This window comes from Haemaphysalis longicornis, unplaced genomic scaffold, assembly GCF_048455015.1.
Source record: "Haemaphysalis longicornis isolate Haplotype H1 unplaced genomic scaffold, Haemaphysalis longicornis Haplotype H1 scaffold_6, whole genome shotgun sequence".
Lineage (NCBI taxonomy): Eukaryota > Metazoa > Arthropoda > Arachnida > Ixodida > Ixodidae > Haemaphysalis > Haemaphysalis longicornis.
This window is the reverse complement of record NW_027526407.1, coordinates 172,870,424-172,893,618: the sequence shown is the minus strand read 5'-3', so window position 1 is coordinate 172,893,618 and position 23,195 is coordinate 172,870,424. Positions and strand designations below refer to the sequence as shown.

General features: G+C 49.3%; 1 protein-coding gene across 1 annotated transcript; it reads right to left on the bottom strand.

Moving 5' to 3' along the window:
* Positions 1-2,170: 2,170 nt before the first annotated feature.
* LOC144143375 (uncharacterized) lies at positions 2,171-3,332 on the bottom strand. Its single transcript, XM_077675140.1, has 2 exons — positions 2,382-3,332; positions 2,171-2,224 (listed from the first exon to the last, which is right to left on the bottom strand). Exons 1-2 carry the CDS (start codon positions 3,330-3,332, stop codon positions 2,171-2,173), a joined length of 1,005 nt encoding a protein of 334 aa, XP_077531266.1.
* Between the last annotated feature and the right edge of the window lie 19,863 nt (positions 3,333-23,195).

The window sequence follows — 23,195 nt, the reverse complement described above, 5'->3', positions numbered from 1 at the left end:
GGTTATCCTCCGCATAAGCGGAGAGCCTGTTAAGCACAACATGCTCCGCAACCTTGCCGAGGCAGGACGTCAGAGAGATCGGTCTGAGGTTTTTAAGTCCGAGAGGCTTGCCCGGCTTAGGAATGAGTATCGTATTAGCGTGTTTCCAAGTATCTGGGACGTAGCCCTCTCTCCAGATATTATTGATTTGTCTGGTTAGATAGCTGATGGAATTATCCTCAAGATTGCGAAGAACTCTGTTCGAAATACCATCAGGGCCAGCAGCAGATTTACTGTTAAGCTCCTGAATAGCAAAACGAACTTCGCCCTCCGAAAACTCTCCGTCAAGCGCGTGGTTGGGAGAACCCGTATACACTACTGGCGGAGGGACGAAAGTCTGCGTTTTTATAAGTGGCAAATACTGACCGGCTAGATCTTCCAAGAGCTCGTCATCCTTAGCTTCCTTCCGCGCCTTGTGAATTATTTTGCTCAGTAGCGACCGCTGGGTTGGCTTGCATCTGGAACCTCCCTCATCTAGTAGATGTCTGAGGAGACCCCAGCCTCTCCCTTTGCGAAGTTGGCCGTCTAAGGAATTGCATATCTCATCCCATTGTTGTTTACATAGAACTTTACAGTACTCCTCAATCTCTCTGTTCAGCAGCGCGATCTTTTTCCTAAGTCTCGTGTTCAGTCGTTGGCCTTTCCACCGTGCTAGTATTGATTGCTTAGCCTCAAGGAGATTAGCTAATCTGTGGTCCATCTTCTCAGTTCCAACATCCGTGAGGATGGTTCTTTCTGACGCGTGAATGTCCAGCCCAAGCTGCTCTATCCAGCTCTCGAGCGGAGGATCTGCCTCATCGGGAGAGGCATCGAGATTAGCCCTCAATTTGCGGAACTTATTCCAATCAATCAGTTGAAACTCCCTCAGATTCTTACAGACTACCTCGAAGCTGACGACTACAATATAGTGATCGCTGCCGAGGTCAATATCAGTATTCACCCAGCTAGGTTTCTCGATTCCCCGGACAAAAGTTAGGTCCGGCGTCGAGTCCCTGCACGTAGAAGTGCCGCATCTAGTTGGGTGACCCGGGTCTGTAATGAGAGTGAGACTAAGGTCCGAGGCGTGCGTCCATAACCTTTCACCCTTGCCGGTGGAGTAAGGGTATTTCCACGCTTGGTGAGGGGCATTGAAATCCCCACCAACAATCAGAGGAGCGTTACCGGCCAGCCGTGCCACTTTAGTGAGGATGGCCTTAAAGCTCTGCCTCGATTCTTTTGGGCTACTATACAAATTGAGGATAAATATACTGCTGCTGTTGCCTATGTAATTGTTAGGAATTATCTCCACAGCGATAAATTCTACCTTACAATGCGACGTACGGAGCTCGTGTCGGATATAAGGGATCTTCTTATTTATCAAAATAGCCACACCCCTGCCTTTATCCTCCCGGAGGCTCTCCGCCTTGTATCCCGTGAAAGGGAGGTCAGCCGCAAGAGTCTCCTGAAGCAAAATAACATGTGGTTTCTCAGCTTGTGATCTAATAAACTGCTGGAGGGCCGCCTTTTTTGGGTTGAATCCTCGGCAGTTCCATTGCCAGGCTCTAAAGGCTTTAGTTATCGAGGCCATCTTGACCGTGTGGGCTTGCGTTATTTAGGTTAGTATTACTGTGGGAAATACCCTGGTCTGCCAAAGGGTTGGGATAGATCTTCACCATAGCTGGAACTACCGTATCATTCAAGTATGCCTCGATCTTTTGCAGCCTAGCCCCGACGCTCTCCTCATTGTGCTCAATACGAGTGAGTCGGTCGTTTATCTGCTTGATACTATCATTAATCGCAGATAGAGCCTCCTTGATTTCCGACTTTGCCTTAAACTGCAACTGACTGGGCGGAGTAAGGGCCCGCTTCTTGGGAGCTGGGCACTCTGCGACCTCGCCCTCTGACGGAGCAACCTCCATGGACCTTGGAACTTCGCTATCTGAGGGACGCTCGCCCTCTGACGGAGCAACCTCCATGGACCCCGGAACCTCGCTATCAGAGGGACTCTCAGAGGACTCGGACTTGTTACGAGTAATCTCTCTGCGGAGCTCGATCAATTCGAGAGTGAGCCTCTCTACCGCCGCCCTGAGGCTGTTTTTCTCCTTTTCCAGCGATAGAATCCTATCTCGTTCTAGACTACGATTCGTTTGGGTCATTGGCTGATCCGCGCCTTTTTCTTTGCCCTTAACCTTGTTGGCCCACGAGTCTGCGCCACCACCAGCCGCGAAACGCGCTTGCGGCCCTCTGGAGCGGGAGCGACCTCTGCTCCTGCTTGCGTCTGGCTTTTTTGATGACGCACGACGTCGGGACCGAGAGCGGCAGCGCGAGCTAGCTCGCCCCCTGGATTCGGACCTGTCGCTCACCGTCTGCGTCTCTTCCTTGACCATCTGTGCCTTCGCTCGCTCTTGACGTCTAACACGCACCACATATGGCATCAAGTAGCGTTTCTTGCACGATTTATCCGCTGTCACATGCAAGCCCCCGCACAGCTTGCATTTCGGGTTGCACACATGTGGGTCACTTGGGTTGCGCACGCCGCAGCCCCTACATTCCGAAACACCGGGTGTCGGGCAAACGTCCTTCCGGTGTCCGATCTTTCCGCAAGCGTAGCACACGTCCACTTGTTTCCGATATAAGTAGCAGCGCACTAGAGTAGGTCCATATCTCACAAAGTTTGGTACACGAAGTCCATCGAATACAATAATAACAGATCCGGAGTTCTTGATTCTCTTGACGCCGAGCGCCAACGGGTTACGGTCGTTCAAAATGTTCCTTTCAAGGGTTGCAGGCCCGTCTGCGATGTCCACGTTTCTAATAACCCCCTTGCACGTATCGCTGGGGGCGGTCTCGTAAGCGTTGACTTCGAAGACCTTCCCGGCCACCGTTATGAACTTGATGCGAGCGTACTTGTCCGCATTTTCTCTTAGAGGGGTGCTGGCCACCATAATGTTTTGCGTAATGTTTGGGCAGATTACGTCATGCAGCGTTTGCTCCGAGCTCAAGCTTGCCGCTTCGGTAATCGCCTTACCCACGGTGGGGCCCGCTTTCTCCAAATTCAATCCCCCTCTGGGGCGTATCACAATCTTGATGTGCTCCTGAGGCATGGGAGGCATGCGGGAGGCCTTTACCACCCGATTCACGACGCTGGAAAACGGCCGGCGTGCACTCACCTTCTCTTCGCTCGCGTGGCTATCGTGCTGCTCTCGGCTGACTTTTTTTTCTCTTCGGCTGGTGACCTTCTTCCAGCCCGATTCCTTGTCAATATCGTCTTCGGCGATGAAATCTCCTTCCACTTGCATCGAAGCCGCCGCCATGACAGCTGTCGCAGAGTTCGCCGTGCCAGCAGCGAGGGCAGCCACCGGCGCGTCGCCGCGCTAGGCCTGCCGAGCGTTAGGCCTAGCGGTCGCCAGCGTGGCGCTCGGGGAAAAAGTTCAGTACTTCGGTGAAAAGATCACCCACCGGCGAAAACCTGGTATCCACAGAAGCGCTGCAACTTCCGGCGTTGGTTGAAGCCAAAAACACAGCGATAAAAGTAGATTATCCGACCGAAATCGTTCAAACAGTTGGGAGCCGATCTTGTCACGTCTGCACTGGTCGGCGCCCCCTGGCGGTCATTTGCGCGTAGTGTCACACCCCCAACCCCACTCCGACCCATGACTGTGTGCCCTGCTGCAAACTCTGTGGACTTACTCACTACCGCCAGCAAGGAGTGCAAACGCAAGCTGAAGCCATCACCCCCACCTGCTTTCCGAAACGTCATCAGCCAAGCCCTGCCTATGCTCCCTTCGTTGACGCAAGCTAACTACCCAAGACTGGCTCCCGCTGACGCAACAAAGGTGAGCTGGTCAGCAATTGTCTCTCCTCCACCTACTGCTGCCCCGCCACAAAATACTGCTCCAACCACTCTCCACACAACCAACACTACCTTTGGTTCGTTTTGTGAAAAAAACAAAGAAATTAAAAAAGGGGACGACCAAAGGAAGAGAGAGACAACCAGAAAGAGAGTCGGAACAAAGGGAAAAAATGAAAAAGAAATAAAAAACAATCATAAAAGGAACATGAACAAGCAGAGCAAAGCAACCGCCCAAACAAAAAATACAGCGCCCGTGTAGCGAAGTAACGAGGGCGCAGACCTCGATAGCGCGGCAAGGATAACCGGAATATTTTAACGAAGCCGAGAAGAGCCTCCACAATTTGTTGTCGTTCCTTCTGTCTCAGTTTGAACAGGGTGATGGGAGAGTGGTCCCTCATTTTAGGACACCATGGGACGACCGCGCTGCCTCAGCCCAGCACACCAGGGGCGGTATTCTCGTAACTGTCCCTTTTGAAAACGTCCCTTTTGAGTCCCTTTCATCGTGACGTACTTCCGGTTAAGCAGTGAACGTTGGCAATAGGTTTGTTGCGCTTGCGTTACGTCACTTCCGGTTGTTTGTTTTTAGCCAATCAGGGCTCGCCAAAAGGGACACTTTTGAAAGGTACGCAAAAGGGACAAAACTCGAGAATACCGCCCCAGGAGTTGCTGGGCGCGTTCAAACCTGAGCTGGTTATAAGTTGTTCCACGGCTAAGGAAGGAGAAAGAAAGTGGGTAAGGGAAGGAGGGCTGGGTAGTGTGGGCGCCTCAAGATAATGTGAATGAGGCGACATGGGTTAGGAGGGAATTTACGTGTAGCAGGGTATTGGGTGGAGTACATTCGATGTTGCCAAATTGGATGAGGAAAAGTGTTTGTAGTTTCCGGTTTATTACTGCGGATTTAGTAAGCTGCGGGTGATGAGATGGGAATGTTTGTCGGGAAGTGCGGCATTGTTGGGGGATATCTTGATATGCGAGCAGGCGAGCGAGACTCGGTTTATCTTAAGCACCCTCGGAAGATTGTTCGCAGGCTTGCCTATGGGCAAACTTATTGCCCGTTCGTCAGAGGTGCCTCCCGGCTCCATACAACGTGGACCTTAAGGTCGAGGGTGTGCTGCTTGAATGCACTTCTCCTATTCCTGATGCACGGGCGAAGCATTGCGCGCAGGTTTGCTCCTGTTGGCCGGCTGCGGGAATGAGAGCTTGATTGATGAATAATCGCGCCGACGATACACAGCCGATGAGGCGCGCCGTACTGGAGACCTCCTGATTAAGTTTGAACACCTGGGGATCTTTAACTTGAGCCGAAATCTCGAACACACGGGCGTTTTTCTTTTCACCTCCAATATAAAAGCGGCCGCTGTGGCCGCGATTCGAACCCACGTCACTGGGCTCAACAGCACAACTTAGATACTGAGCCACCGCGGGGGCTTGCACGAAAGCTTCACTGGCTAGCCATTCCAAACAAACACAAAGAAAACAAACGTGACTTCACGCGCGGAGTTTACTGGTCTGCTCTCGCTACCAGACCATCGCTGACCAGTGGTGATGGCTGCGCTTTCATGCGTATGATTTCTTTTTCATGTTTGAAGCGCGGACAGACGAAACGCAAGACGAAGATAACACGAGCGCTTTTTTTTCTTATAGAACTGAGGGGTTATTCAAGGTGAAAGTTAAACAGGGAAAATAGCTCAAAGAACTAGAAATAAACTGCAGCGGAACGGAAAGTTGAGCTATTTCGATCTGATTCATGTTTGAAGCGCGGGCAGACGAAACACAAGAAGCGCCCGTGTGGTCCTCCTCTTGTGTTTAGTCTGTCCGCGCTTCAAACACGAATAAGATCCAACTAGCTCAACTTTCCGTTCTGCTGCAGTTGATTTATTTTTTAACACGAAAGTGTCTTATGCCGCGGTTCACTAGATCTAACTGACGTCATATCCCTGACGAAAATTACATCGCCAGAAAAACCTTGATTGACGCGGCGGAGCCGGGATTCAAGCCACGAACTCCTTCGCCGCAACAGGAGGTACCAAACGCGCTCCCGACTGCGCTATGAACAGACTCGTGAATAGGACGACAACCGCGCCTTATAGCCTTACTTTAGATGATGTTGCCATCTAGGAGAGGCGAAGCAACTAGTGCATCATGACGCTAATGAGCGCCGACAGTTGGCGTAAGCTGTGAAGCCGACTTGTGTATATCGCGCTTGTGACACGGACCTCTGCTGCTTTCGCTGCAGCGGACCGTGTGTTCACCAAACAATTCGCTGACAACCCGTTCGGTTTCATTCGCACGGACGGTTTGCGAGCGCCTGTTGTTTCAGTCGGATTCATACAATGCACCGACGCGTGCAATCTTGTGTCTAAGGTTGATGCGTCTAACCAACCCCGCCTGTATTAACATTGCGTGACGCGTCGCGCGCTTTTCAATGGGAAGGGTAGGGACGCTTAGTTCAGGCACTGATCCGCTATGTGGCGCGTTCCGGCGGACATCTCGCCTTACGTCACTGCTCGCGAGTCGCGAACGCTTTACCCACGTCTACGACGTGTGTCTGTCAGCTTGCCTTTGGGCTTCAAGGGCCGTTTCGCTTACATCTTAGCCGCGACGGGCCGCTAGTTCTGTGGCACACTGGGGGATCTCGTTCAACGTGTCGCTCGCTTGATACTTGCTGCATTTTTCCAAAGATAAAGACGGACGCGGACTGAAATAGTGTAAGAACATACTGATTGTCGGGTAGACATACAGCTAACAGAAAAACGATATTTTCGGACGGATGGGGCAGCCATTATTTTACTGATATTTTTCTTTCTAGAGTATTTAGAGAAGAAAAATTGCGTGCACGTTTTTTGTTCAGGCGCTCACTTCTACGATTACTTTCCAATAATATCACGTGCTTGTAAACTTCAGAAAATTATAGGAAACAAAAGGATAAGCAGCTGGGATCCCGCCACGCTGTCCGGGCGCTTCTATAGTACAGTCCTCAATTTTAGAAGTGCGTACCGATGCGGAGTGCGAACAGCGGGGTCAAAACAATACCTAAATGCGGAGGGGATAGAGGTGGGATGCCCCACTCAGAAAATTTCAGGGCCTGTGATCCGAGTAGATGAGCGCGCAAAGCCGGCATCAGCCCGCGGCAGCGCAAGGGATTTTGATTCGTGACAAAGGAAGTTTTATCAGTGACAGACCAAGACAGACAGGCATGTTGAAAAACAAGAAGGCGTAGGAGCGCCGCCTCGAGAACGCTAAACAAACTTTCCACTATTTTGCATAGTTTCCGAGAAGCGGCGCTGGCTGGCGGACACGAAAGCACGCTGGAAGGCTACGGAGCGGGGAAGGGTAGGAGAGAGCAGCAGGAGAGTGGCTGTTTGGCCATTTTTCGCTCACGCGTTAGGCACTGTTTATACAGGCGGCGTTGGTCTAACGATGCCATAGAGACAAAATATAAATAGCGACGGGCAAGTTCTTACCGATGCACAATAAACACTCAACTGCTCCTGTGAAGGCACATTCAACTTTCGTGTTTTACCGGTTCCTATGGAAGAGGGAACACCATTTTTTTATTTTGTAGCGTGACCTACACTGGCCGAGTTTGAGCAGCTTCACTTGGCTCCTGCGGAGCCCTGCTGCGCATACCCGAGGAGCAGTGACGTCACACGGCGCACAGCTGGCGTGCCGCGGCCGCCACGCGCGCCTCGCCTGTCTGCGCATTCCAGAGGAGTGACGTAATAGCCGCGGCACACGCACTGGCGCCGGCACGTGCCCATCTGTGCCCCTCCGTTGTGCAGTAGCCAAGTCTGACGCTGCGGCGAACCACCGAGCCGTCTTTGTGGCAATAGAGAAGCAACCAGACGTTGAGCAAAAGTAAATACACATGTGTTACATAATGCCTAGACCGTGTGTGTGTCATTGAAGCAGAGTAAGCATGATAATCAAGCTAATCCTAGACAACCAGGAAAGCTTAGACCAGCTGAATCTTAGCTCACGTTACGTATATCCTGGCAGTGCCAACGCCTACGTGTACACTTCTAATTTTTACACTTCTAAGTGCACACTTCTACGTGTACACTTCTAATACGTGCACTTCTAATTTTTTTGTCGTATCCACCAGTGTTGCCATCGCTGGGCGTCAGACATCCGCTAAAAAGCAATGAGAATTCCGCCAGATTCCGCTAGATTCTAAAATATATCCGCTAAATTTCCCGCTAGGGCCTATTTTATTTAAAAACAGTGCAATTTTGTATGATAAATACCTTTATCATTCTTAAAAGCTCCCCAAAACTACGAGAGCTGAAATGACACATAAAAGAGTCTTCCAAGGAGTCTAACTAGAACACTTGAGGCTTCATGGCTACGGTGGTCGTCATTGGTCAACCTCATCACAGATGAGTCTAAAAGTTATAAATGTTCACACTGATGAAAAAAAAAGACCTCGCAGGTCAACGAAAAACACATCGAGGTCTTCCTCGTCGCTGTCGTCGTCTGACATCATCTCCACAGGACCGCTGGTACTTATTGAGAGACCAGAAAGGTGACTTGGTTGCACATACGTTGCAGATGTCCCGATTGCACTAACAACTGCCGCGGGAAGTTCGTAATCAAAACAACTTTTCTGGTGTCGCTTAAGCCACGCTCTTATGCCGAGGATGGCGTTTGTTGCTTCAGGCTTCAGCTTGCTCCTCAGCTTGGATTTTACTATGTTCAGCTGACTAAACGTCCTCTGTAGTTCGGCATTTGAATACGGCCGCACGAGCATCGACATGTCAAATCCGGCCCGCTCGGCGAACGGATTTTCGCCGCAAGCGTCCTTATAGGAGTGAACTTCACGCCAGAACGACTGCGTGGACGATATTTGCTTCCAGTCCAGGAGAGTGATTTTGCTCCACTGGTTCTGATTTTTTTCGATTGTCTCATGGGGCACTGCCATTGCTTCCATGGCTCCTTCACGACGCACAAAGCGTTTTCGACCGATAAGAGTGATGTTTCCTCGAGAACTTTGATCTTGTCGGGAAGTAGCTGTCTGATTTGATCTACTAGCGTGGTAATAAAACTTATGCAGCTTTCTCGCATCACAGCTTCATCTGCGAGAGACAACCCGTCGGTCTTTTGAGCTTTTACGTTGTCAGCATACGTCTCAAACAGGTAGCCCAGATATGGCTTGGGGTTCAAGTGGTCGTCAAGTCTGCACGTCAGAACGTCAATCTACTCTGTCGGAATTACGACTTTTTTAACCAAGCTTGAAAGTAAAGTCATGAGGTCTTTCAGTAGCTTTATTTGATCCGCATCTTTCGCCTCGAACGCCTTGTTAACCTTCTGAACATCTGCCAGAATCGGTCTCAAAAAAAGCAAGTACCACAGATTGATCACGTTTTCGTACATACCATACAGCACCTCTGCCGCATAGCACTTTTCAGTCCGCCTTGCCATCTCGAAATGCGCCTTCCATTCGGTCCACTGGTCCATGATCCTTGATACGGCTATTTCGAGGGATAGCCACCGCGTCCTCCACGCTTGCACAATCTCCAGTGGTCCATCGCCGTCACTCATCAGACCGTAGAGCTTCTTGAATCCAATTTGCCGGGCAGGGAATCTTGCGAACCAGTTGTACGTTTCGCTTATTAGGTATTTTAAGTTTCTCAGCAATGCTTCCGCTGTAGCAGCCGACGTGGCTAGCTGCAAAGAGTGGCAGACGCAGCGGATCAGTACGAAGTGGGGAGCCTCAGCTTTCAACTTCCGATGAACGCCATTATTGAACCCCGTCATAACGCTCGCGTTGTCTGTCCCTACGCCTCTCATCCTTTCCAGTTTAAGACAGTACTCCATCAGAGTGGATTTCACGGCCGCCACAATTTTATCTGCCATGCAAACTTCCAAGGTGCACAAGTTAAGGAATGTGGTCACGATCCTTCACTTGGTGACACTGTTATAGATGATAGAAATGGCTAGGAATTTTGTGACACTGATGTCGGTCGACTCATCATTGATCAAGCTGTAATAGCCGTCCCGGCTTAAAACGTGGGCCAAGATCCGGCTTAATAGATCCGGCTTAAAACGTGGGCCAAGAACGTTCTTAATCACTAAGCCCACTAGTAGCGGCGCATTTTATACGCTCTTGCAGCTTCGCTGTCAGGAAACGACTTCTTATAAAGTTGGCAGAAGTGATCGGCAGTCATAATTGAAGAATGTTCGGCGATAAATAGATCAGTTCTGCCCTAAGCGGCATTCCCTGGTTGGGCTTGCCTCTTTGTAGTGAAGCCTTTTGGATTGAAGAACTGCCAGTCAGTTCCCTATGCTTCTTGCTGTTCGCATGAACTTTCAGGTTTAAATATATGCTGCCTAGTTGACAGCCGCAGTGCTTGCACGCCGCAACTTGTTTTCCGTCAGCAGACGTTTTGCATTGCAGCCATTTGCTGAGCAAGAGATCCTTCAACCACTCCGTCCTGAAATTCTGCGAATATACCACTTTCGGCATAACTCAAGAGGAAGTGGAGTCAGGTTACACGGACAATAAACAGAACCGTTTTTCGACACAAATCAGTCGGACTTCTGCCTTTGTTCTCTGCAACTTCGAACGCGAAAAACAAAAAGTGGGTGGCTGCTTCGCCAATCGCCTCGCTTCCCGCCGGGACTACAAGCGCCCCCTGCCTCTTGCGGTGCAAACAGCGAGCCCGCTCCCTGCACGATAGGAGGAGGAGTAATCGACTTTAATGAAGCCATGAAGGACTTCGGGTGATCAACCTGGGCTGGTCCCTACGTCCAGCGGATTCACTGTTTGCACGGCAAGCGGCAGGGGACGCGCAGAGTTTACGGATTGGTGCATCGCAGCTCGTCTGTTATGTGTTACTTAGAAAGCGATCACCGCTTTGAAAACTCACGGATTTGTTTGTCTGAGATAGGCGGAGTAAGTGAACGGGAGCCCTCCTACCATCTTAAGTTAAACAATTTCTGCATTTTTAGAGGACACGGAAATGGTTTCTTGCAGGGCGATTTTGAATCGGTGTACTGCGTGAGGTATCCGCCAGAAATCCGCTATGTGTGAAAATGGCCCGTCAAAAAATCCACTAGCCGCTAGACTAATTTTTCGCCCGTCAAAATAAAATGAAATCCGCCAGATTTAGCGGAAAATCCGCTAAATTGGCATCACTGGTATCCACAATGGCGGCTTCCAGTAGCGTCGCAATGGAGCCGCGTATGTTCGCTTCATTTTCAATAGCGGCAGTGGCGGTCACGGTGTAAGATATACTTTTAGGTGAGGACACACTGTCAAAACTAACGTTTCTTTGTTTTAATAACGTCGCGAAACGTATACCGCCGACTGACTTACTGAACAAACGTAATTGAGGAATAGGAAAAGGAGGGAATGGATATGTGATGAGTGGATAGGATCAGTGGACTGTAATTCATGGTTGGAACCCTGGGTCCAGGGCTCGGTGACTAGTGCGCCTGTCTTCGCTCTCTCCAGAAGGGTGAGTTAGTCCTGTAGAGATGTGCGAGTCCAAGGCCGCCTCCCATGTATCCAGTGTAGTAGGCTGCGTTGAGGTGTTGCTAGTGCCTGTTCCCCATATCATTGGGCAGGACCATGTGGCGTGGAACAGCGTGGCTATCTCGCTGCATTTGGCTATCTCGCCGCGGCATTCGATTTCTCCACACTCGCCAGCGCACGTCACTTCGTTGACTGCTGCTTCGCCGCCTGTATACTTTGGAGTTGTTAGCGGAGCACGTGTTCGCTCCAATAGACTTGTGTTTTACCCTCAAGACAACTGCGTCCTCTTTAGCTTTGTAACGATATCCCTCTGGTCTGAAGAAACCTAACGTTACTGTAACTTCACCGCGTACATGTGACTGGCATGCGCGCATGCGTGTGCGTCCACGTTTGTGTTTTCGTGTGTGTGTTTGTGTGTGCGTGCGCACGTGTGCGCGTGCGTGTGTGCGTGTATGGGTGTGCATGCGTATGTGTGCGTGTGTGTGCGTCCCCGTGAGTGTGCGGGATTGCGCGCGTGTGTGATATGCGGCGGAAACACGTTATGGCGGCCAGGCAGGGCATCCGCAAAAATGATGCCAACCGACTAGCACTAGCACTGACTTATCGCTGACTTATCTCCGTACTGAGTTATTTATAAGGACAGAAAAGCAGTAATGAAAAAATGGGCATGTCGATCCTAAGTCTCTATGATTTGGTTTACAGCTACGCATATCAGCTAAGGTCGAAACCACGATTACTTCGTGGATGAAGTGGTTATGGCGACGTGCCCTAGCTGTGTATGAGCACAGCCACCGAGCTGGAATCGACGTTATTGGTATTGTGCTCAATTGCTAAGGTTTTGCTCAATTAGTCTCCATACTCGTCAGAAGCCCGGTATAAAACCAGAATGCGCCTACGCAGTAGGTTTTGAACTTAAAGGGGTCCTGAAATACCTTCCTCTGATGCATGGTTGTACATGTAACCAAATAAAGCAATGTATTAGCAATCTCCCCCCGCAAGAATTTTGTAAAGCGATGAGTATTAGCTGAGAAATCGTAAATCAAAAACCGCGCATTATCGTCGCGCCGCGTTTCCTCTTCCTTTCAACTTACTCTCCGCTGTTGACGGGGCGCAAGCCTTCCTTCCCATGATGCTGCGCTCCTCAGCGGGGACGTACTTCCGCTAATGTGCTGCTCATACTGCCGTCTGCTACGGGCAAGCTTTCTTGACACCATGAATACCGCACTCCGCTCAAGGCTGGAAAAGCGAACGAAAAATCTGGCCGCATGCGTGCGGCGGCCTGGCCTTGCCCTTTCGCGGTGTACGTTCATGCAGTTGCTATCGGCGGCACGCGACTTTTTATCGGAGGCGAACTAGCAGCCGCACGGGAAGGATCGTGCGCTCGTTTTCTTTGATGCACCGCGCAGTGTTTATCCAAAAAGCGCCGTATCAGATGTCGCCCCGCTGGTGCCGGGTCTTATTTTGCGGCGGTGGTAATTTCTGCCGGCGGCATGTGAAAAAGACATTTTAAACCGATACAGAACCCGTGCACAAAACTCTTCAATCATGTGACCAGTTCAGCTTGGGGTGACGCGTGGTGGAGAGCGGCAACGTTGGCAAAACATGCTCCGCCGCGGCTCTGAGCTTTCTAGCACTGGAGCGAGCGCCACTTCTTTGACAATCTCAAACATCGGTTGCCTTGGCAACAAGGCACAAACCGCTCTAGAAGTCTGTTACGGTTCCGTGATCTCGGTTGAGCTTGGGGCCCCACCTCGCGACATGTGGGCACTGCAGGCGTACCACTCACTCCCACTGGGAAGTGCGAGATGCGTTTGACATTACAGGAGGCGATGGTGTGTGTTGTGGACGCCTTTGCTGCCTTTGTTTTGCGATGAAATGCGACGTTGTGCTTCTGCGGGTGGATAGTGCTTCCCATGGTCTGGATTATCTTTCTCGAGCGACGTAAGACTCAACCTCGCATGTTGTATGTGCACTGTACGTGGCTAAAAGCCTTGTGTGCCAGAGTTAAGTGACTTGCTGTTCGTCCCCGCAAACCGTGCCCGAGGTGAGTGCCGAACTTACGACGGGCAAGAGGAGGAAACCGACCGTCTGTCAATCGCGGTTCAGACTTGCAACGATGTTGTGACGTTGTGTTCGTTCGAAACGAATCTCTGGATTGTTTTGAAGTTGAATAAAACGTGTGCGTCAAACCCGGGCATCCGGCTCAGGGCGTTTTCTGCGATTGCACGAAAGAAGTGCCACGGGGCTTCAACGCTTTCTTTATGGAACGTACTCAGGTAAGAGAATATCCATGTCGTGTTATGGTCGTGTTGCATTCAATACAAACGGTTAAGCGTTTGTTTACACTTGTTCCGTTTGTTGTAAAATGTCCAAGAACTCCGGCACTACGCTTGCAGATCAGCCGGCGAGCCGAGGCTGAGCAGACGACTCATCTCTTTGCAGGAAGTGCGTGAAAAAGCCGCCCAATAGCAGGATGTCTAGCTCATGACGAACATCTGGGAATCGATGATGTAGACATGTGAAGATGGCGGCGTTCAAAAATACAAAGGGAAGGGTGAGAAAAAAGCGACAAACTTTGCAACAAAAGTGTGAGCTTTCCGCTGTGCGTAAAAGAGTAGTACTTGGCACAGATGACGGTGACGAGCCAATCTAACGATTGCGCTAGTTCATTTAGTGTGCTCAAAACGCCTTTCAGGGCCCCTTTAACCTACATTTTTTAACCGCCCATAGTGCATGTCGACATACTTTCATGCCACGACAAAGCAGAGTGATGTGATACAATACTTTCGAGCATTCGGCAAGGTTGGAAAAAATTTTTTTAACTTAAATACAATTACCGAGAATCGTAACGCCCTCTACGAAAGCCGACAGCCCCGAGAGCCTGGACTTTGTGTTGGTCTTGAATTTTTGCTGCTGCAGTTATTAGACTGTGGCTGTTCCCTTTCTTCCAAAGTTCTTTGAATACAGAAGTTGACGCCTAGCTGCGACTCTTTGCACTACGCACAGGACGGGCTTCGCAAGAAAAGGGGTGATGGCGGCAATGTTTCGTACGGAGCAGTATCACAAGTTATACGTTAAATGACGCCTTGAGCTAGTGTATGCGGTTTTAAGCTTTTTATTGTGATAAAAAGTAACGCACACGCAAAATCTGGAGCGGACAAGCATCAAAAGTCAACCGAGCGCAACGAAACAGCAGGGAGAGTGGGCCGAGTGAAGCAGACGTCAAATGCGAGAATCCCTAGCCGAAATCACGGACACGCGCTTCACAGCGCCGCCCGTGTTCGCGCTCACCGCCAACTGTCCCGCTAGCATGGTTACCTGTCGTCTCCATATACAGAAAGGAATTTAAAAGAACGCTTGCAGCTTCTAGATGTCATCGGTTTACGTTTCTTGATATGGAATATTTCTCAGCAATTTTCAGTATAAAAGTATTGGATCAGCTCAAAACGGCAATGGGCCGACAGCTAAGAACTAAATACCTAGCATAATATACAGGCTCGTGTTGAGAAAGTTGAGGAAGACATATTTACGTTAAAAATGTAGGAACGATAATAGCATAAACGGTATACACGGAAGGAAATTAAAAACTTTTACATCCTGGGTTAGGCTCATGAAGTTGTCCTAATTTTCGCGAGCGAAGAACATCAGAAATTTGGGTTCATATTCCCTGTTACTTTTGACTATTCTTGGCGTCCGTACAAGTGCACCCGTATTTCCTATGTCTTGTGGGTGGCTAGCAAGGCACTGGTACATTTTCAAAGTACCAGTTCGATGTTTCGCCCGCAGTTTTGCTGTAATTGAAAAAAACAAAAACAAATCGAGAGCAACTAATGTACATCTCGATTGCACGGGGCGGAGGAATGCCCGCTTCCTTCCGGCGCTCTAGGTTCGATGACATAGTCGTAAAGAGCGAAAAACGAACACAGTGGTTTCCTGTCTATTATCAGGATCGCTGAAATACTCTTTCCGGACGGACTGCCGGCGCATCCTGTTTTTGAAGGGAGATTTTTAAGCAAAAAGAAAATTGGGGCGTAAAGCACGCGTTGTGAAAGGAGTACTGACCCGAAATTTTCGTGTTACGTTTTTTCGCTGCGATGTTGTTTCGTTTTTTCGTTACTTTCGTTTTAGTTACGTTTTTCGCTACGTTTCGTCACGTTACGTTACGTTACGTTACGTTTCGTTTCGTTTCGTTTTTGTCGATGCTAATCATAGAATGGCACATTAGACGGTCGATCGCAGCGTAAAAAAATTGGCCGCGTATCTGCTCCTTTCGTTGCAAATGTCGTCAAAAGACGATAGTCTTTGCAGGCATTTGCCAAGGAAATGCCCACCTTCGCTTTTCCGCTCGCCTCTCATGCTGTTCCTGTTCCGTCGCGCTCATCCCATAGTAAACACACTAAAAGTTTGCTCAAGGCGATTTGAATTTACCGCGTTCCACTGCTACAGGCGGGGTTCCTCGATGCCAGCGCTGCAGTACGGCGGAGACGCGCGTGAATGGAGGCGGCCGACTACAAGGTTTATAGAACCGCGTGGCCGTGCTCCACGTGCGTTCCAAGCAGAACGTGGAACCTAGCTAGTGGAATCTTTCGTTGCTGTTGCCGCGTGATTTTTCATATGCCGCCAGGAGGCGGCCGTTTTCTGCAGTAAATGTAGAATATCATTTGCTATCGAAAAACCAAGCACCCAGGAATTCGTTAATAAAGGAACACTGTAAATATCCCTTGTGTACTAATTTCCCGTCTTATATTTGCGTAATGCCTTGTTCTTGTTCAACAAAGTTGACAAGTATGACCATATAAACCGGGCTTAGAGTTTACATTTGGCTGTGAGTATATAAGACTATTACGCAGTAAGCATTTTACTTTGGCCGGGTGGCTGAATCGAGTTACAGACAGACAGACGGACAGACAGACATACAGACAGACCAAAATTTCTGGGTTTAAGTAGCCCAAGAAAGACTATCGTCTTTAATAATCATTTACGGTGTCGTTTATTCGTGTAAGTTCCGGTTTCGACAAAGCGAACGCGGAGCAGCCGCCATGACAGTAGGGTGCACGTGACGTCACCATTCTTGTCGCGCCGCTGACGGTCGGGACGTGCGCGCCCAGACCGGCCGAGGTCTTCACCATCCCCACGCGCCCGGCAGCATGACGTCATTCCCAAAACCATGCCTTGGACCACATGGCACAGCAGCAAGCGCTAACCTCAGCCGGCGCGTCGGCTACGTCACGCGGGCCCCGACGTCGGCAGTTTGGGTCAAGTAGTAGATGATGTCATGTTGGCCCGCTCTGGGCTTTCTCGTGCATGCAAAGAATAGAATGGATTTAAAATATGTTATACAAAACAGTTACTGTTAAAACTTTCTGGGAGATGTCTCTTGATAAAAAGGAAGCATTGTGCATTGTTAGCTAAGTTTTCATGTGCAGCTTTCCCGATCATGGCAGTCCTTTCAACAGTGATTACTCTGCAATTTTTTAGCGAAATGAAAAATTCTTTTGCACAGCTAATATTTGGGGTGAATACTTGCTTTGTACACAGTTTCAAGACGCGCTCGTTGCGCGACTGGGTTCCTGAGCCATGGGAACTATCCCATAGAAATGCATGGGGAGTTGGATTTGACAGCGAATTACAGAGAAAAATATTCAGAAACCTGAAATTTTCTTTTAGCGTTTTAATCTTCACGTTGATTTCTAGCTTTCTGCCAAATATCATTTTCCTAAAGTGGTTTTTTTAGGTTCCCGAGAGGCTGTAATTTTGAGCGACAAAGCTGGGTATGTGAAATTTCGTGTCACTACTCTTTTAAAAGGAACACTACGGGGGCGAGGGGGGTCTCTTGCGAAAAAACCAGATTCCAGAGCCCGTCGCGTACAGTATCAAACATGACCTGTTTACAGTCAAAACTCTATTTAACGAAACCCGATTTAACAAAAGCCCCGATTTACGAAGATATTCATCAGCCATCATATCGTGATGGCTAGCTTGACCCCTAAATTGATGAAGGGAAGCAATTTTATAAATTAATGATTGCAGTAACCCAAAATTCATTTGATAGCAACATGGTCGAAACAACTGAAACATAGCGGTGGCCTTGAACATTTCGGAAAAATTACAGAAATGGCCGTTTTGAACACGTGTTACCGAACACAGCATATTCCATATAAGCTACTTCGATTAAGGCGCTTGTTTTCAGGCGAGAAATTAGAGATATTGTATCGAAATGTATTCCCTTTATTCGCCGTTTTTTACGTTCGTGCGTGCGTCGCTGTGTGCGTGTGTGCGTGCGTATGCGGGTAGGGGGCCGCTGTGTGCGTGCGCGTGTGCGTGTGTGCGTTTGCACGTGTTTACGCATGCGTGTGCGAGTCTGTGCGTGTGTGTGCCGTGCGTGTGTCCGTGCGTGCGTGTGTGCGTGCGTGTGTGTGCATGTGCCTGTGTGTTTGTGTGCGCGTGTGTTTGTGTGCGCGTGTGTGCATGTGCACGTGTGTGCATGTGCACGTGTGCGTGCGTGCGTGCGTGCGTGGATGCGTGCGTGCATGGGTGTGCGCGCGTGTGTGTGCGTACGTGTGTGCATGTGTGTGTGTGTGCGGGCTTGCATGCGTGTGTGTGTGCGGGTGAGTGCGTGTGCGTGTGCGGGTGCGTGCGTGTACATGTGTGCGTGTGCGCGTGCATGTGTGCGTTTGTGCGCGTGTGCGTTTGTGCGCGTGTGCGTGTGTGCATGCGTGCGTGCGCCTGTGTGTGTGTGTGTGTGCGTGCGTGCGAGCGCGTGTGCGTCTGCGCGTGCGTTTGCGCGTGTGTGTGCGTGTTTGCGTGTGTATGTGCGTGCGTACGTGGGCGTATGCGTGCGCGCGTGCGTGCGTGTGTGCGGGTGTGTGCGTATGTGTGTGCATGTCCGTGTGCGTGTGTGCGTATGTGTGTGCGTGAGCAGGAGTGGCTGCGCGTGTGTGCGTGTTCGTCGGCGTGTTTGTGCGTGTGCGTGTGGTGTTTGCGTGTGTGTGCGTGCGTACGTGTGCGTTTGCGTGTGTGCGTGTGCATGCGGGTGTGGGTGTGTGCATGTGCATGCGCCTGTCTGTGTGCGTGTGTGCGTGTGTGTGTGTGTGTGTGTGCGTGTGCGTGTGTGTGTGCGTGCGCGTGCGTGTGCGCGTGCATTTGCGGGAGCGGGTGCGCGTGTGTGCGTGTGCGTGTCCGAGTGTGTTTGTGTGTGTGTGCGTGCGTGCGCGTGCGTTTGCGGGAGTAGGTGTGCGTGCATGCGTGTGCGTGTGAGTGTGTGCGCGTGTGTGTGTGCGTGCGCGTGCGTGTGCGGGAGTGGGTGCGTGTGTGTCAAATTCAAGCAGAATATCATCACACAAGGCAATTCTCATTCAGTGGCAGATTCCATTTGATTCGTACCTGAATTGGCTTTCGTCTGGGAAAACGGGTGGTACGATGTGTGTTTTTTGAGATGGGTAGCTACGTGGCTTATGATGCGGCTCGTTCTAGAGATAGGTGCGTGAAAAACAAGCGGTATGACGGCCAATACGGCTGACATGCAAAGAATAAAACATAACTTATACTGGGCAATTCCCATTGTAAGCTATTTGGCAATGCAATAACAAACACCTCGATAACACCAAACAACTCGATGTAGTAAAGACCCGGGAATATTTTGAGATAAGCGAGTTTTCGAGACAAGAAAAGTTGCGCGGATTGCGATGAAATATCGAGTTCTTTGCCAGAAGGCGCTACTGCTTACTACCTCTTTAAGAGCAGCTTCCACTCTTGCTTTTCATAAATGTTTGAAACAGCAAAAAACATACAAGAGACGTTCACCGATTCGGTTTTGTGGCAATGCAATTTTACTAAGCAGAAAAGAACTGCATAATGCTGGTCTGCTTTGCGGCCGAATTCGGGCCTAGTAAGGGGTCCTCTAGCTTGTTGACGCATTGCATGAGCCGATCTTCCCCGCCGCTGTACTGAACCTTATTTCGCAGCAAGTGCAGCAAATTCCTCGTTTCGGCAGGTGTCGGCACCTCTCGAGGAGGTTCGTCGTCATCATCGCCTCCGTCTTCGCCATCCCCTCGTCTTGTGGCCATTTCAACGATTTCGGCCTTCGTAAATTCTCCTCTCACGGGCACATTCTGCTGTGCCTCCGCGCATTTATCTGTCGTCACATGACGTGCCGCAGGTTTGCTCGACACAGTTGATATCCCTCTTCGCTCAGACTTCACGTTCACAGAAAACAGCGGCTTTGTTGTAGGCGCGCCTAAATGAGAACAAAATTAAAGGACTTCAGCGCGGCAGCATCGCGGGAATCTTGTGAGAAGGTCCGCTGCGGCTACATTTACGTTCTACTCTCAGTCAAGATTTCAAAATATCCGGTGGTGGGCCCAAAAATACTTCGAAATACAGGACACCAAATATTTGGGACGTATAGGAAATGGTTCGGTGCCGCGGAAAATTTTGACTTAGCTGATTTTTCGAGATGTGCGAGTTTGAGTGAACGAGGTATTACTGTGTATTGATGTATTTATTTTACGACCCGAATTTGTGCACTCTCTGTTGGCTACAATGTCACGTTTGGCACAGTGGTGCAGTGGTAACGCCCTCAATTTTTGTTGCAACGGATTTGGGCTCGATCTTCGCACGGCCCCTGTTCACGTTCCTTGTTTTCTTGTGGTGACAATATAGTATTTTTATTTAACAAGGTAATGTGCCTGTTATGTGATTTCGGTTTCAACAAGAAAGTAAATGACTTCGCAGGTTTATTTCCACAACTTGCTGATACACAGGATAGCACAACGAACTCTCGACTTATTGCTGGAAATAGAACCTGGTGTCTATTTGTAATGCTTTGTGCGTCTATGTTCAAGCCATCATTTTCTCTGGCGCATTTCGCTCAGTCTGAGTCTAGTTGTACGAACTTCATTGAAAAACAGGAACATAGTCGAAACCGAAACCCCTGCACTATGGAGGCTCCACTGAAATTTCCTGCACGATCGCTATGGCCATCGCTTCACTATCCGCAGGACGGCGATTGCTCGATCGCACCTGCTTGTCGGCTGGCTTTGTTTTAGTTGCTTTGAACACTATGGACACTGTGTAGTTTTCTAGTGTATTTAACTTGATAGGTTCGTTACGTGTTAGCAGTCTGCCTTGCCGGGTTAACCCTAATGTTGTGTGGCAGCGATACCTTGAGAGCGTCGTTCGACCCAGGGGTATTGCGTGCGGTGAGCAGCGTCAGTGTTTATGCCATTTCTGAACTTTTATTTGGCGAATTGCGACCAGCTTGCTACGTTGGCTAAACGGTTTCTTTCTCGCAACCGATCATAAATACGCGCGGCAGACCAATGTTGCACCGACACGCCACTGCAGATTCAATTTTCAACAGTTCCAATTTCGTTTTTTCTCTGGGTAGTTGTTTTCAAGCAATTACGGAACTTTACTTCTTCGCATCATTTCTGGGAGCGGGTGCGGGGTGGCACGCTTTACGTAGCTTTCACGCGAGGCACATAGCAGTCCACACTACACTGCACGTACTCGTAATTTTCAAAGCGATCGCTCAGTCAGTTTCACTGCTACAAAGAAGGCTGTGCGTGTTCCGACTAAGGGTGCGATGACTGAAACTGACGTAACACTTTCACGCCCCGCACTCGAAGTGAATGCTTGAGCGTTCCGGTCATTCAATAAAGGGTACAAAAGGTTGCGCATGTGTACCAGTAGCACGAAAAACGTGCATTGAACCAGAATTTTCTGCCCCGTCGAAACTACACACATATCGTGTGTCTGGGGCAGAGGCATAAGCAACGCTCGCCGCGCATCGTGAGCGTTCAAGCACTGCAAACGTTCCTTACCGACTCCGAAAAAGCGCGGCTACACGTGTGTAGCTAAGTCATATTTTGTGTTTGGCCCTCATTCTGCGGGTGAGTGCACCCCCACAGAAGCAATTGCTTCAAACATTGCGGGACTCATGCTTACTGGTTCTTCGGGAAAGTCATCTGTCACAATTTAAAGGAGCACTGAGAACAATTTTCGGCGTTAATATTATTGCACAGTTCGCTTCCTTCACTCAACAAAATACCCTGGGTGAAATATGAGCGGTCTGCGACGCGAAGAACATAGTTTAATTGGATCTCATTTATCGCGCCGACGGAGCAGAGTGCGGAGCGGCACTCAGCAAATGGACATCAGCGTGACATAATCCAGGGAGAGCCAAAAGAAGTGACGCGGCAGCGCTCGTCAAAAGCTCGTGACGTCACTTCATGCGCGCGGCCCCACGAGCGACGAGCTGGCGCAGCACCCTCTCAAGCGGGCGCCGGTGACGTCCACACAAAGCGGTGAGGTCAGGCAGGGAGTCCGTCATATTCGCCGTTCGGGATGAAAGCGCGGGAATTTGAAACAAACGATTTTCAGGCCGTTCAATGTAATTAACTATCGCGCGCTGAAGTATTTGAAGTGCTGTTTCAGGTTCCAGGCCATTAAGCATCGATAAAAGCAATAAAAGTGTAACATAAAATTTTCGTGTCAGTGCTCCTTTAAGGCCGAGGATCTCTTTCTCGGTTACACCGGTTTTCAAACAAGAAGGCGAGAGAGTACACTGCTAGAGAATCAATGGCAGAACAGCCTTTTTCCAGATGGGCAATGGTTACGCCACACCGGATTTTTTTTCAGAACAGGATGTCCTCTTTCTCGTCAGAATAATTATTTAAGTGCTGGCTATCTGCTCCTGCATTATTGTCATGTTTCAATCTTTGCGGCAAATACGAATGTGTCTCTAATTCTTGAATTATAGTTCGGATGGGTTTGATACTTGTGAATGTGAGCACAACCTCACATTTAGTGCCCTATGCTTCCCTGATACATCACGGTCGTCAATGAGGCCAAATTAGGCGCACGTTTTAAAGTAAAAAGTAAGTGGTTCCTATGATATTGCTGGTACGAGTTAGAAACATGTACTGACACATCATGTAGGCTTCAGCCATTGCACATGAAGGTTAATTTAGACTGGTTTAAGTTGAAATTGTTCAATAAAGGCTTTGGAATCAAAAGATTATTTCGCTGGTATTTTTGTTCATCACATAGCCCACCAGGAACATTAGGGCAAAGTTATCACCAATTAAGTCTGTGCTCTGTCTCAGGATATGTAAAGCGATAGATTGCCGTAGTAGTAATGAGCGAGCATATTGTGAAGCCGAGGGGACATCGCATCGTAGTGTTGCTTTATATGAAATCAATACAATGTTTCTCCTGCGTGTCGAGAAGCTTGTTCTTACAAGCAAGCAATTTAGTGTTATTTGTATAACACAGAACTACCTTTTTTTGCCAAGTGGCTATTTGGACGTTCGACATAACAGAAAGAAGTGCTGTGCACCTGGGGCAAAGGAGACGGCATCATACACGAGTGCTGACAATGTCCTTCTTTGCAGCTGCATACGTGTTTCCTGCTGTTTTTTCTGCTTTCAAAAAAACTTTTATGCACTTGATTGTTGGCATTGTCACCGTGCTGTGCTAGTCACTTAGTGTCAACATGTTTACATCGAGCTGGACGTGGTATTTCAGGGGTTGTCATATTCTATCTTGGATTTTGCAAAGCGCCTTGCTGAACACCGTAATACCGCATGTAGGATTTATAGGCCTAAGAATTTTGTGACTTGCCTGTCATTTAGACAACTTCAGTCTTGCTGGCCGCTGACAGTTACACCTTGTAGTGTAGATAAGCTGGCATACCTACTTCGATGGTCTAGGTGGACTTCTCATCAGACATCACCGACTGTTTTTCAGGTTAGTTACAAGGGGTGAACACCTTCTTCTACACAATTGTGAAATGCTTTGCTCTGATGTGCAAAGTGTAATTCAGTTACCAGAACTTTCTTGATT

Coding starts and splice junctions, on each gene's coding strand:
- LOC144143375 (XM_077675140.1), bottom strand. CDS start 3,332: ATGGCGGCGGCTTCGATGCAAGTGGAAGGAGATTTCATCGCCGAAGAC. Junction 2,225..2,381: donor TCAAGGAAGAGACGCAGACG/GTGAGCGACAGG, acceptor GTGGTGGCGCAG/ACTCGTGGGCCAACAAGGTT.